The 16046-nt window shown below is 47.8% G+C and overlaps 1 protein-coding gene across 4 annotated transcripts in view; it reads right to left on the reverse strand.

Annotated features, from left to right (window-relative positions):
* The window catches only part of Jade1 (jade family PHD finger 1), a 62480-nt gene that overhangs the window by 9094 nt on the left and 37340 nt on the right, over positions 1 to 16046 (reverse strand). For all 4 annotated transcript variants that reach the window (XM_085682417.2, XM_085682415.2, XM_085682414.2 and 1 more), the window contains exons 5-9: positions 14765 to 14952; positions 11775 to 11986; positions 8010 to 8177; positions 6928 to 7044; positions 3466 to 3987 (exon numbers count right to left, since the gene is read on the reverse strand). In XM_085682417.2, the coding sequence (XP_085538543.2) occupies positions 3466 to 3987; positions 6928 to 7044; positions 8010 to 8177; positions 11775 to 11986; positions 14765 to 14952 (1207 nt within the window). The remainder of the gene's footprint in view (positions 1 to 3465; positions 3988 to 6927; positions 7045 to 8009; positions 8178 to 11774; positions 11987 to 14764; positions 14953 to 16046) is intronic.

Below are 16046 nucleotides of genomic sequence, written 5' to 3' on the forward strand. Positions count from 1 at the left end.
CTCTTTGATAAGGAGTATTCCACCCAATGAGATTATGAGTGGAAGCTCAAAAAGAATCAAACCTAAATCCTCATCTCAAATTCAAAACTGGACAGTACACACAAGGCAGCTTTTACATAAGTATGATTTCTGGAAACATGAAATGGGCATTCTAGTTTACACTCATATTCACCTCAGATAAATAGCAGATACATCTCAAACTTGACCCATGAAAAGTCAAGGGATCTCATCTTTGGTGGCTTGTATGCCAGGAAAGATTTTACCATGGCCTCGAAGTGAGAAAAATCTTTATTTCCAGAGACCTCTGATGAACTTCTACATAAACCCACAAAGCAAAAGGGCCATGTTTCTCAGCTGGGATTGGTAAGGCCTGATTGATCCAGCTCCAAAGTAGACCCCCTCAAAAAAAAAAAAAATTCTTGGCAAGAATCTAGAGAAGTTGACTGATGCCACTCAACCAAACTTCCCCAAGTCACCTTCCCTAAGCTGCCAGCAGCAGAAACCCAAACCCCATCGCATCACGCCCCCTGATGCCAGGCTAAATCCAAGTCACGCTTTCCTCTTAGAGCTAGTCACAAGCAAAGCTGATGATACCTGATTCCAGTGTGCACTTTAGGTTTCCAGAACGTTCCTATCGTATCAGGAATTGCATCCTGAGAACCACCAGCCTAACATCTAGGAGGAGCTGTAGTGGGCTTTCTGTTTGCCACACCAATGCCTTGTATGTATTTTGTTCAGCGGACAACTGTGGTCTCCGATGAGTTTTCGAAAGTTCCATCCCACTAAGTGACAAATGTATAGAACTGTCCCCCAGGACCTGACGCCTTTCCATACACGTACAGAGAGTACAGCAAGAGGAGGCCTTTATCCGAACTAGCACTCAATTTCTGAGCGAACACTGATTGCCTCTTCCTAGAGAGATGCAATAAATCTCCTAGTTAGGTGGTCAGGAGTCCTGTAAGAGCGAGGTGGCAGCCTTGGGAACTTGTGAAGTGCCACTTGTCAAATCACCAACCATCTTTTCTCTTTCCAGTGCCTCCTGATAGCCATTCCTGTCATCTAACTTTCTGGGCTAGAACTGGTACCCAGGTGTGGCAAGGCCCCCCCAAGGTATTTATTTGCCAGAAAGAGCAATTAACATAATCACTGAATCACCTGCACTTCTAATGCATGCTACTCACTTGTTCTGGGATGACCACATGCCCCGATTCCAGTCACCTGTGTTAACTGGTTCTCGCGTGCCAGGCGTGTACTGATAGTGCCTAAATAGGCAGATCACTAACTTACTGAGAAAACCAGTCCACTGTAACGTTAGATTTTTTTTTCTTTTGTCATGCCTGCCCTGATGAGCCCTTGGCCTGATATACTCGTTTAAATTGCAAAGCACTACACAACTCTCCAGGGCCTGGCATAGGCTTTAGCGTTTTCAGACAGCCCTCATAGCAGATGAGGAAAACATAACTTTTCATTATAAATAAACCCTTTTAAACTGACACTGAATTCATTAAAAGTTTAGACTTTTTAATAATAAATGTTAAGTAATGCCACCCACACACACATACACACACGCGAGCGCACAAATCCTGATTTATTCCCTTATACATCATAGGCATTATTCTACTTAAAAGCAAAATGACGACTCCAAAAAAAGTTCAGAATTTAATTATAACTGTATGTTAATCTCAGTAACTTAAATACAGAAAAAGAGTTAGTACACCACAAGCATTTTCTACACTTTTATTCTGTGGTGATTGTGAAACAAACACAGTCAAAACATGAAACATCTCGTCCTTCACTCCCAAGGACTATCTGGCTCCGTGCACCCCAATTACAGCAGTTGTTGGGTGAGGACAGTAGCTTCTCAACAAATTCCCAGTGACCCTGAATCCCTCTCTCAGTAACATACCACAAATGCATGTGGTTCTTTGCACTAACCACCAGGGGGCGTATGGGAGCCTCACCGACCTGCTGCTGCCTCCCCTTAGCCTAACACCAGCCACCTTACCCAGAATCCTAACAAGGTCTAGAAAGGGACATCACAAGAAGCCAGCATTGGATGGTGTACTAAAAGGGCCTCTAATGAGCACTTAAAACTACTTTCACGACTATCCCATCTCTAACAAGGTGGTGCAGGCCTCTGTGAGAACTGATCCTTATGGCTAAGTACATCTGCAGTCTCTCCCTGCCTACACTCTCATTTCAAACCATCTATGAGTCAGAGTCTCTTGCCGAGCAGGTGATGAATCACTCCTCTCTAATAAATGAGGGGCTTGAGGGAGATGTGTGTTAACCGTTTCAGGCCACTTGGGTGCCTTTCCGCACAGGCTGCTTCAGGCCAGAAAACCTGCCTCCCATCTCTGCCACACTAATGAATTTAATAGGTAGCTAGCAGTCAGGGGAGTAGGTGCAAGAGGTGCTGAAGACACATCTCCAATTAGTAAGCCTCAGTCAAAACTACCTAAGGGAGCTGGAGACCCTGGGGAGGACAGTCCACTCCTAATTATTCCTGCAGCAGGAAGAGAGGTCCAAACTGGGACTCCAGAGGTAATAGAGAGTGGGGGAGGCACCGAGCAGCAAAGAGCTGGGGGAAGTGCCAGCAGCTGAGGCTCCAGGCATCCAACAGCCAGTAATCGGCAACCCGGTAGTGTGATAAACACGTATGTCTGTATATATATATGTGGTATCTATGTACTGAGACCGCTAAGGACTTCACAGACAGACCCAATGCCCCTGTGCACCAGGAATCACATCCACACGCACAGACATAACCCCGACAGGGATGCACACACGCACAAGCACACACACTGTATGTACACAACCTCTGTGATGACTTAGCACCTCACTGCCAAGAGTGTCTTCTGTAGCAGGTGTGTGTTTAAGTCCGTGCACACACATGAGCACCCAGAGCCTGCTCTGCACTGCAACAGAGCTGGGAATGCCCCTGTGAATTAGCCTAGAAGAAGATGGGCCAGTGGGAGGCAGTGCTTAGCTCTATCTGATGAGCCCTTCATCAGTCCTTAGGAAATATCCCCCAGGTTGAACAAGAAATTCCCCTACTGCTGACCCCTCCCCCATAAGTCAGATACATCCCAGTTCTCAAAATCAGGCTGTAAACAATGCTGAGTCAACCCTTCGGTCGTGTTCCTGGTGCTCAATTCCCTCCAGCGCTACAATGACAAGGGAGCGGGGGATGGAGGTATGCCCCATCTGATCTTGCAGAACAGTAAAGATTAATGGGACAGTATGTAAAGAAAAATAATCACAAAGCAGCTCCCACACTGGCAGTCTTGCACACTGCAGTGAGTTTACCAGCCCATAAATATGTTTAACCAACACGACCTCATGCTGTAGTGTGTACAAGAATCTGAGAGTAATGACTGGCTATCATCTCTCGCTCTGGGCAAGTGCTCGCCTCTGTACATCGTCTTCTCTAAGCCATTATAAGGTGTCAGTGTCAATTATTACCCTCTCCAGGTCCTGCCGCAGGTGCGTGAACAGCTGCAGCCTCCTAAACAAGACATCCTGCTCCCGCTTGGCTAGATTGTCCTCTTCATCTTTCTTTGGAGTGATGAGGGGCTTGTTGAAGTTGACCTTCCTCTTCAACTTCCAGTACTGGTACAGGAAATCCACTACTTCCTCGGGCAGTCGCAGGGCCCTGGCCACATCCAGCAGGTTGACGAAGGTGTAGAACTCATCCTCCAGCTGCTGTAGCTTCTGCTTGCGAACACTCACCCGATGGGCCTCCTCTCTATTCTGCTCCAGACTGGCAAAGGGCTCCAGCGGGCTCCCAGGCGAACACTCGGGAGCCCCGTTCTCCTGTGCAGCCCCCTCACCCAGGTTCTCCTCGGGTTTCCTGTTTGAGCTGTGCTTCGGGCAATAGGACTTGAATTTGACTTCATCATTCTCTGCCAAAATGGTCTTCATCTCGAGGCCGCGGTCAAAAGCACAGGTCACGTGGAAGGCGGTCCGGCAGTTCTTCACAGAGCACTGCAAAGATCACAGGAAACCGTTATGAAGCAGCAGCAAGAGTCCCTAGTGCTGGCCGCCACACATGACGACAAAGCACACTCACTGCGACGGGAAAGCTTAACGAGGATCAGCAGGGAAGGGAAGGCAAGGATGTCAGAAATAATGCAGGCAAGGCTGAGAGCCCAAACTACAGCACTAAAGTCTCAGGACGGGGTGGGGCTTGGTGTACAACTGCCCCTGGAGGTGAGCGTGGTACAGCCCTCAAAAGACATGTGTTCTGTGTACAGAGTAAACTCTGAGGCACTAATCTAATTCTCAAAGACTTAAGCTCACGTAGTTTTATAAAAAATGTGACTAGGAATCTCCTCAACACATACATTCCGGGTCAGTTTTAAAAGACTCAGTCCCCAGTGCAACCCCTAGCTGGAAAAGGTCCCAACTCAGGTAGATAAAATGCAAACAGTCTTCCTGCAAGCAGCATCCAGGATCACACCAAAGAAAGGCAGAATAACAGACAAGAATCTGGCTCAAGAAGGATGGAGAAAGGTCTCCCTGTTAGTACAGAATCACCAACCACTACAGAGGCTCCCTTCCTGTGGGGCCCAGGGAAGTCAGTACAGCCACAGCGCTCAGGCCTCATCAAGATGCAGGGAGCACCCTGCTTCTTCCCCGCCTGCACAGGGCTACAATTTAGTGCCTTTGATCCAGACACAAGCCTCTGGCCAGCAGGAGAAAAGTGATTAACTTCACCCGTCTGATCTCACTGAGCAAATCCCTAGAAAGAGGTACCTCTCGGAGGCTAAAGCCAGTCCCTTAAAAGCAACTGTATTGTGTGAGGCCAAGGGGTCCCTGGGGCATGCCAGGGCTGCACAGACACCAAGAATCTTGTGCTCCGGGACAGCTGAAAAGCTTAATTAAACTCATTCAACACACCCTGCATCCCGTAAGCACAGAGAGCAGAGACGGAGCTGGATCTCCCCTCATCATTTCAGTATTTAAGATACAACTCGGTGCCAGCCACAATCTAATCCTTTACTATAAAAATCCAGCTCCTTCACCGCCCCCACTTCCAATCACCTAAAATATATGCACCAAGATTAAGCTGTACCTTTATAAATAACCTTAATTACAAGAAACGTGTGAAAGCAGCTCTGGTGGCAGAACACACACAGACACACCTGGCCACTATCGTGAAAAGACACTACTTCCCCAGCAGCATGAAGCCAAGTGGGAACAGATGACGGAGACACAATCTGTGTTTGGCTTAAACTACACTTAACCCAGGCATTCTAACCTTAAAGAGAAATGAGCTGCAGAAGAATATTTATACAGGACTTTGACAAGATGCCAAATGGCCTTCCTCTGGGGTTTCCTATTCAGGTTGACTCAGCAAACAGATGTTACAGAAACATAAACCAGAGTCTTCCCAGCTGCAGACATTTTGGAGAGGAATTCTTTTAATAAAAATCTATTTTGTGAAGATATGAAAAGTCATCAGCCTTCCTTGGCCCCTTCTCCAGATTAATGCTCTGGGAAAGGAGGTCAACGGCAATAGGAAAGTCATTATGTCGTCTCTCCTTGAAAGACGAGCAGGGCTCCCAGCTGCCTCTCGGGAAACGTCAGAAGAGCAGCTAACATGAACATGGGGACAGCCATTTCTCAGGTATGCCACAAGCAAGTGTGCATACGTGTACGTTTGTGTGTGTGTGTGTGTGTGTGTGTGTATCACACACCTGCACAATCACTTGAATCCTTTGACCTTTCCTCTATTCTTTTTGCCTAACCCAAATCTCAAGTCAGAGGCATTTATCATTTTAGTTTGCAACAGATTCTACTGATACGCAAAAAAATAAAAAAATAAAATAATAATAATTAAAAAAAAAAAAACACCCACAACTTTAAGGTCCCAAAGCCAAATCCGCTCAGGCGCCCTATGCCGGCCCTGATACTCCTATGATTGTTTTTAGATGTCTGAATCCCAGCAGAAACAGTAATAGTGGAAAGTAAAACCACTTTGTGCTTGTTTAAGAAAAAGAAAAGAATATAAAACCACCAACCGGTGGTTTGGGTACCTTGCTCAGAGAATGACTGATCGGTCAAAATATAACCTATTCTGTCAAATAAAGTAATTTGTGTAGAGCCAGAACCACACTTGTCAAGTTCATGTCTGTGCCCGGTATGCTCTGAACTGGAAGAAGCTGCCCAAACAGTGTTTCTGCCCGCACAACCCCCCCACCCCAGATTAAGAGATCAGGAGAGACAGACAAACAGACAGACAGAATATCTAAGGCATATTTTGAGTCAGGCTTCACCTTTAAAACCCCCAGCCCCACACAGCATTCCAGGCCTCAAATCCTACCTGACTAGATATCAACAAGTCCCAGAAATCAATTCTTCAGTTTCAGACAATAAGAAGACACAGACAGCACAGATACCATTTTCTCTTGCACTCACCTACCTGTACCTGAACATGCAAATGTGATCAGCAATTTTATATGGCTCTCAGTAGTCCAGACTGTATTCAGATCAAGTAACATTTCATACAAAGAGCACCCAGGGCAGTAGCTTGCTCTTACCGTCCACCCAGCCAGTGTTCCAGGGCTCGTTTCTCTCAGTGCAGAAGCATTAGCCTGCCCAACACCTCAGCTACTGGCATTCCCAGGAGGCAGTGCAGAGGCCTTCTGGGTCTGAGTGATGTAACGTGACTAAAGTAGGAAGGCAGGCAACTCTCAGTGCCACAGTCAAGGATTATCAGGCTCTTACCAGGAATTGTAAAAAAAAATTTACAATTGTGGAAAGAAGTGGACACTAGGCTTCGGGCAGGCAAACTGGAACTGCCTCCCAATGGGTTCCCAGAAAAGCTCCCCTCTCCTAGATGAGGTGCAAACCCCACCCCACCCTATCCCGCTCCCTACCTCACAGTGGAGGAAAACAAAGCCACTCTTACGGAGCTGTTACCTGTATGGAAGCCCCAAACTTCTCATTGCAGAGGCTGCACACGAGTGCCCACCGACTGCTGGGGATGTGAGACACCTTTGTGATGGGCTCCATCTTCTCAGGGCTGCCAATGCTTACCTAGAGAGCCAAAACAGCAAGATGGATCCGCATGGTTCAGAATCCTAACCCAGATGTGAGGGCTCATCCTCCTGTGACACCAGCACCCCAGTCTATAAAAACCCATCTAGGCGTTCCCACTGCTTCCCAGTGTCTGAGGCAGACACCTGTCTTCTTATGACACAGTGGACCAGATCTCTAGACTGACAAGTATTTGTCACAACTAAAAATCCCCATTTTAAACCATGGAGTGAGCAAATAAGCAGACTATACTTAACCATATTCCATCAGAACATATAACTATAGTAAAAGAAAAAAAATCTACCATGCTAAACATGGTATTGTCACCCCAGTTCAGCCTGGACCATTGAACCGCAAACTAGTTAATACCAAACCAATGAAAACTCAATGTTAATCATACCCAGGCAGTTTTCCTCTGGAGAAAAAAAAAAAATCACACCAAATCACATACCAAAAATACTGGAATTTGAATCACAAATGATATTCTCATCACAAGCCATGCAAATTAAATTAGTTAAGGTCTGGGACTGGAAATAAATTAGACCAGATCTGAAATTAACAAGGTTGAGGCTGAGTAAGAATTTTAATAAAACTCACAGACACGTGACCAAGAGCACATAGAGTCTGTCAAAGACAGACTGGCAGGGGCAGTAACTTGGCCACCCTCAGGATGTGGCCATAAAGGTGCCAGGCCTGGCCCTGTGAGTGGTGTCAACCATGTGAGGGTTCCCAAAATAGCATGGTGGGGTGATTTTGTGGACACCACCAACCTGTAGCCCAAGCCACTGCTGCCTCCAACAGCCCTTCTACAGACCCCCACATGATGCTCAAGAGCAGTCTAGGGACAGAGGTGTGTGGGATCCAGCAGCTCGACTGCTGCCAATGAGCCTCTCCCACCCACCTGCCCAACCCCAGCTGAAAACCAGGACCACGTCCACCAAGATGCTATCGAGGAGCAGACTTACCTCAGGGATCCACAGGGCACAGCTGACGTGGACCCACTTGGTTCCGCTGCGTGTGGGTTTCATAGCTCCACCCTTCTTGGGACATAGCAAACATTTTGGCTGAACCCCCAGGGCACATGTCCGGCACAGCCAACTGCCCTCTGGCACCTTGAGGATTCCATAGCAAGCCTGTAAGGCCACAACACATCACCAAGGAAGGAAAAGAGAAAAGACTTACATTGTCTATTTGATTTTTGTCTATTTACTTATTTACTTACTGTTTGTTTGTTGTTTATGTAGCTTTTGCCTACATGTATGCCTGTGCAGCACATTTTTGCAGTGAGTGCCTGTAGAGGGTATTGGATCCCTGGCATTAGAGTTATCGCCGGTTGTAAGCTATTAAAGTGGGTTCTAGGAATCAAGTCAGTGTTCGTATGACTGAGGGGTCTCCCCAGTTCCTAGTAATTAATTTAAAAACCACATAGGAAGATTTCCACAGAACCATCACCAAAATAGACAAGGAAAATGCCAGTCCTCCTCCCAGCACTCATGTGCCTGAGCTCCATGCTTACTGAGCACAGGGAGTCCCAAAAGCTAGAGTAACCACGGGTACAGAAGAGACTCATCCATAGGAAGTCTCCAACCACTGCGCAGCGTGCTCCAGCTGGGCTGCGAGACAGAGAGGGTACACAAGACCTTTCCACCTTCATGATGGCGCAATGAGGGACGGAGAGAGGACTACAAAGCCCCCAAGAGTCACGGGACTGCTGAGATGCGTGGGAAACCACCTGAGGAGCTTCGCTGCCCAAGCTAGACACGCTCCGCCAATACTGTCCACGTGAACAAACAGCCACGGGAAAACAAGACCCTTAAAAATGAGAATTTGGTTTCTCTCGCTGATGTTTAAAACAAAGCCTGTTTTGCACAAGTTGGCAAAATTACACAAGACAGCACAAACTGCAGAAATCAAGGCTTTTACAACTGAAGTCATTATGCTGGTTTGAAGAGAGAAAAAGCACATGTTTCAACAAGCAGAGCGAAGAAACAAACCACAATGGTACTAGGAGCGCAGTCAGAGAGTCCTTTACAACGCAAACTGTTCACAACTTTATCCTCAAGTGAACTGGAAGTCAGGAAGTGGAGTCACGGGGACACGGCTCTATTTCTCCAGACAGAGAAACACAACCGCCATGAAATCTGAATGGCCAGGACACAAGACAGGAAACCACAGGGAAGAGCCGAGCACAGCAAAGGAACACGAACACTGCAGCCCTGGCCATGAATAAGCCGCTGTCAACAGTCTACTGGACAAAGAGATTTTGTAAGCAGACCTAGACAGTCTATGAAGAGGCTTCAAACACTAAGGTTCTGCACCAGACATTCTAGAGTTGCCTTTGAAGAGAGAATTTCACTTCCTGGAAAGGCGTATCTGTCCTAATTAAGTATGCCTTCAAGACAAATCATGGAGGATTTCACCAAAAGAAAAATGAAGTGAGCATTAAGTGTGTCAGGAGAGAAGAAACCGAAGCGCGAGTAGCAGGGCCAACTGCCTGCCACCTACGTGCTGAGGCGCTGGCAGGCAGCCCTGATGTCAGCTTACACTTCTAAAGCGCAGGGCACTGATGCGGGAGAATTATCTGTATTCTGTCAATCATATTTTAATAAAACGCTGATTGGCCAGGCAGGCAGTATAGGCGGGAAAGCCAGACAGGAAGTAGAGGTGGAGCAAAGAGACTGGGAGTATTCTGGGAAGCAGGAAGCTCCCTCTGCAGTTCTGCCCAGACCACCGGAGAGGAAAGATATAAGCTGCCCAGCTGAGAAAGGTACTGAGTCATATGGCTAACGTAGATAAGGATAATGGGATAACATAAGTTATAAAAGCTAATAAGTAGCCTGACCTAATGGGCTAATCAGCTTTATAACTTATAGAGATCTCTATATGATTGATTTTTCTCTGGGGCTTGCCGGCTATGGGGTACCGGGTGGGACAGAAACCCCAACAAGCCAGCCATCATGCTACAGGCACAACTAGATTCCGGGCAGAAACCTTATAATAGGGCAAATGCCAGAAGACTGCAAAGTCACTCAGGTAAATGAGAAGTACCAGCCACAGTGTGGTCACAGGCCCCATCGTAATACACTGCCACCACGGGGACTCCAAAAGCCAGGGACACTCGAGATACAACATGACTAAAGCAAAACATGACCGTCTCAAGACTCCTGTGAAGATGAGCTGAGGCAAGTCCTCGGTGAGGCAAATTACAGAGAGGGTGATGAGGATCTCCAGGGTGTGGGCGGGAGCATGTATGGTCTCAGCACGCACGAGGCAGAGGCAGGCCTGTCTCAGTCGGAGGCTATACCCATCTATACACTGAGCTTTGGACCAGCCAGGGCTATTAAAAAAACGATAATGTAAGACAAAAGTTCAGAGGTCACCCAAGCAACTCTTCCACTTCTTCGAAGTTTGTTTTAAATTTCAGTGTCACTGATGGCCTCAAAGAAAAGTACTTGAGGACGGCTTTCTAAATCACCAAAGTGCACGGTACACATGGCCCCACACAAACCCACATCACTTCATTATTGTAGCAAAAGTTAAATAAGGAACTTGACCAGGGAGACCAGTGGTTAAAAACACTTCCTGCTCTTCCAGACAATCCAAATTTGGACCACAGCAGCTCACAACCTATAACCCCAGCCTTAGGGAATGCACATTAAAATAGTAATAATAATAAATTAATAATAATAATAAATCTCTTAAGTTAAATGAGAGGTAAGAGGCCCTACATCTGTGAACAAGCTTCTTAAACGACCCAGTGGCCACCCTCACTGGAAGGAAAGACAGTAACAAGCAACCACCACATTCTATTGCCATCTTGAAATAAAGCTCAAGGGCAGGGGCTCTTGAGTTAGATGGTTCAGCAGTCAACAGCATTGGCTGCTCACATGGAGGACCCAGGTTCAGTTCCCAGCACCTACACAGTCTTACAATCATCCATTAATTCCAGTTCCAGGAGACCCGATGCGTTCTTCCGACCTGTGGGCACCAGGCATGCATGTGGTAGACACAGACATACCGTGCTGGCAAAACATCCACACACACATAAAATTAAACAAAATCTAAAATGAAAAACAAAAGGGGCGCTTGACACTCCTTCAATAGCTGAGTTTATACATGAACAAATATTAATGCTATGGATTATCCTATATCCCCAAAAGATACGGTCAAGTCTTCACCGCTACCTGAAAGTCACCTTCAGCCAGTCCCTGGACATGCGATTACTTGGAGTAGAGTAAAACCACACTGCTGTGGGCAGACACTGAGTCCTACAGGCCTAGGGACTGTCTACAAAGACAGCCCTGGGGAGACAGACGCACAGGGAAAACAGCGGGAGCACTAACGTTTGCTACAAGCCAAGAACAGCAAGGACTGACAAGACTCCACCACAAGCCAGGAAGAGACAAGGAAGAACAAAACTGAATGTTCCCGAAACAGTTCCCGCTCTTTCCAACCACCATTTATGAAGTTTAGAAAACTGATGGAGAGATTAACCACCTCTTCCAGGATTTGTTTTCTGCGGAGTTCTCACTTGGATCCTAATGCCTTCGGGTTGTAAAGGGAAAGACCTACCCTACCCCCAGGACTGGGGCTGGCAATGACATCCCTAAACCACAACTGTGGGGATGCAGCCTCATCTGGAAGTGTCCTGGGCTCCAGAGAGCACAGGCTGGCTGACAGGTTCACCCCAGAACCCTAGGCAACTTCTCTGTGGGCTTTGTCCCCCTTACCTGGTGCACACAGATGTTACATTTGTCACAGAATACCATCTCGTTACCATCCTCGCCATCGGGTGACTGGCAGACATCACAGACAACGTCTTCATCATATTCAATTCCCAAGCCCTCTTCTGTCTCTATGGCATGATTCATATTGTCATAGCATCGCTGTTCAAATTCCTCCAAGACCCTTTCCATGGTGTACTCGTCCAGCTCAGGCATCCCTGAAGGAAAACACCAGACACATCCCTGTCATCAAACACTGGCATGTTTAAACTCCTAAATAAAACACAAGTAAAAGAAAATCAGAGTGCCAGAGCGACTCAAACCAATCCGCAGATAAACACCTCCAATCCAGTTTGTTCCTTATGGAAGATAGGGGAAAGAAGTAAAAACTCAAAACAAGCTCAAAAGCATTCTAGGGTATAAATACACGCACTGCTAAATGCACACTGTTGCTATGACACTAATTTAACTTAGAAAGCCAGGACCATATATTATGGTGTTTGGGTTTTCTTGTTTTGGTTTTCAGGGTTTTATTTTGTTTTGTTTTTAATTTTCTTTCTTGCTGCTTAAAACAGTGCCCTGAAGCAGATTTCACACCAAACTCCCAAATGTCTTTAACTGGCTCATCCCTCTCCGCTCTGAATTCACCAACCTGAAATGCATAATCATTCCATCAGATAGAAATCAGATCCAGGAAAGGCAAACAAGAGGAAATGTCTGGAGCAAAGAACTCAGTTCACTACAAGTCAAATTAAATGCAATACACTTCTACAAGGGCCATCAAACACAAGCCGAGGGCACCAGGGGAAGGCTCTGAGGTCAAGAGCAGCTAGTGCTACAGCGGAGGGGCTGGGCTAGGTTCCCAGCACCGTGTCAGGCGGCTCACAACTGTCTGTCTGTGACTCCAGATCCCAAAGCTCTGAAACCCTCTCTTGACCTACGCTGGCACCTGCACACACCCACACAGGCACACACATGTAAATAAAATAAAGCCTTGTAAAAAGAAAAGAGGGGGGAAAAAAGAAACATGAAAGTGGTTATTGTGGCCTTAGTAATGAGAAAAGAGCTATTTCCTATGTGCAGATGTTCTCCGAATTGCTGATAAGGAAAACATGCCCTATAAAGAAAGGCGTTCCAGAGAAACACGCAGGAGCCACGCCTGGTGTCCGAGCTCCTTAACGGTACTGGGTCTCAGGCCAGCAGGAGCTGTATTAGGAGACCTGGAAGGGGGTGGGGCGAGCTTAAAAGGTGGGGGGGATATAATCTGAGCCTAAAACTTATAGGCATCATTGTAAAATCAAAACCATCACACTTTGGGGTTTTAAAATTTTGCGGATGAGCTGGAAAGGTAAGTAATGAAGAACAGCTGATGTGCTGTTCTTTCGGAGAACATGAGTTCAGGACCTAGTGCCAACGGAGGGCAGTTCCCCACCACCTGCGACTCCCACTTCAGGGACCAATCCCCTCGAAAGGAGCACCCACATGCACGGATGCCTATATGCTCCCATGTGCGCACACACAGGGAAGTGCTCTTATGGGAGAACATAGAGAATGCATAGTGGTAAACACTGCACACATCAGGGAAGCAAGCAATCCACAGGGCGCTTTTCACCCAGTGCCTAGCTTGTGGATACTCCTAACTTTATTTTGCCTTCTAAGAAACCTTTACCATAAAAAGTCAATAGTGGCTGGGACAAACATCTTTAAACGGGTGTTCAATGTGTATCAAAGGATGATTTATTCTGCCAAGTCAGTTTATCTTGTCTAATGCCCCAGTTTATCTTGTCTAATGCCCCAGCCAAGTGAGTTCTTACAACTCAAAGCACTGCAAAGCCATCTCTCGGCTGAGTCTTTGGATAGGACCCTGGACTAGATGGACACCGACAGCCAGTCAAATGCTTCACACTGTGTTTTGAGCGGTTTTAACAAACAGTGTAAAGCATCTGGCCAGCTCAAAAGACAGAGTTGAATCTTCTAACTGGCATACTATACCACTCAGATATATATACCACACCTAGTATCACTCCCCAGGGACTTCTGAACAGATTCTACCACAGCCCCAGGCTTACTCCTGTTCTGACCACAAATACTTAAAGCAGGGAACAAGACCAGGAACACCAACTTAGTCAACACACCTAAGACCCCAACAAGTAGGAAACGCCAACATTCACAACTCAATCCTACCCAGTCCCATTCAACTGGCTGGTGAGCTCAATGGCAGGGCAAGCTGCTAGCGGAGTCCAGGCTGAGGCCGGCTCCATGGAAACAAACTTCAGACAGTTGCCCTTCCAGCCCTGAAGTCAAACACACACTGACTCTTTACTGTGTGCTGGAGAACAAACAGCCCATGCCATCCCGTCCCGACCCTGCTTCCTGAGCACTGATGTAGTCATTCACACCAAGTTCAGTGTGTCAGGACAAACCCTCAGAGCAACCGTGGGAAATGACGGCTGGAAAGTGAGGGGACCTATGTGATCCCAGACTCCACACCATGAAACGCCAGTGCAACAAGGAGAGACCATCGGAGTGTGCTCTCAGCTAGGGGCACACCTCACTCAAAGAAAGCCAGAGGAGTATAAAGAGGTAAAATCAAGAGGGTTTGGAGCAAGCTTTACAGGCTCACTGAGAAGCAGCAGGCTGCAGCTGGGGAAAAGGTGCATTACATCACAACAGTAAAGCATGACCGGACCTCCTACTCATCTCCCAGGGTGCGGGTTCCTGGATGGTAAACTCAGGGAAGGGAGCAGAAAGGGACAGGAAGCCAAAACAAGCCGGGCTTCCCCCCACTCGGCCCATGGAACCATCCCTCATCAGCCCACCAGTGCTCTGGGGCCCCAAGTGGACTCTGCATCTCGTCACCGAAGAGCTGGCATTCTGAGATGACGAAAATGGTTGTGCCTGGGTGGGCTTCGGGCTCTCACAGGACTCCAGGAGTCACTACAGACAGAGGCAGCCCCTCCTTCAACGCGAGCTAATGTAATAACACACAGTCTCACCCATCTCCTTAAACTCTTCGTTGGTTAGCTCCAGCCACGCGGCATCCATATCGTTGAGGTCATAGCGACATACGCTGTCCGCCAGCGACCGGATATCAACGTAGCCCAACTCTGGAGGCTCAGAGGCAGATGATGCGATGTACTTCTTAGGCCTGATGAACATGAGAGATTTCTCTTCAGACACAACCCTGTTTAACAAGAAAACAAGTAGCCAGATTACTTTTTCTGCCACGGACAAGAAAGTTTCCGTGGCCAGGAACAACTTCCGCCTCCAGTCCTCAAGGCCAGAGCACCCCCTATGCTCAGAACCACTATGGACTTAAAACTCAAATATCAGGCCTGGCAGTGGTGGCGCACGCCTTTAATTCCAGCACTCGGGAGGCAGAGGCAGGCAAATCTCTTTGAGTTCGAGGTCAGCCTGGTCTACAGAACAAGTTCCAGGACAGGCTCCACAGCTACAGAAAAACCCTGGTTTGCGGGGGAGGGGGGACACACCTATCACAACACCCTCACCTAGAAATCTTTAAAGGCCCTAGAGCCAGAACGGAAGCAGATGCTACAGTCTTCAAAGCTGCTCCTCCCTAGCACACATCCCTACCCTACCCTCATCTGTGTCTCCACACCCCACGTTATGTCCATAGTTGGTTTCTACATTCCTTCCCGTCCATCAGGCGTGCTCATTCCCCTGAGGTTGTCAGAAGCACACAGACCTCACTGCGCTGAGTCCTCAGGGACAGAGCTGGCAAGAGCAGCCACAAGCTGTGCACAGCCCATGCTGCAGGCCACAGGTGACAGCTCGGAACTCTCACCTTCCAAAAGACTAAGCGAAAACAGTGGGTCACTGCAATTCCTAGGAATTCGGAGAGCCGGAGCCCACTGACCCCATGACCCCAGCACGATTCTGCCGCAACCACTCTCACAGCCTGCTCACGCCTAGAGAAGTGCTTCCCAGCTGCACCCGAGCCCCGAGCCCCGAGCCCCGAGCCCCGTAAGGAACAGTGCAGGGACAGAGCAGAGCGGGAGCAAACCAGTTCTGGGGCGCAGCCAAGGGCTCTCAGCCCGTTAGAGCGAGCGCTGCGGTTCCAGGACTTCCACATCTGCTGTCCACCATGTGCGCTCAGGCCGACAGGGTGCCCAGTGCTTATAGGTGTTATCACCCTGAAATTGGCGGTGACTCTAGAGGTGACTCCTGGTGGCCACCTACGCCTGCCTAGCCACGGTGGACTATAAATCATGTGACATCCATCAACATTCCACACTTCTCTGGCATCCCAAACTGATG

The sequence above is a fragment of the Myodes glareolus genome, chromosome 20 (assembly GCF_982192425.1).
Source record: "Myodes glareolus chromosome 20, mMyoGla1.1, whole genome shotgun sequence".
Lineage (NCBI taxonomy): Eukaryota > Metazoa > Chordata > Mammalia > Rodentia > Cricetidae > Myodes > Myodes glareolus.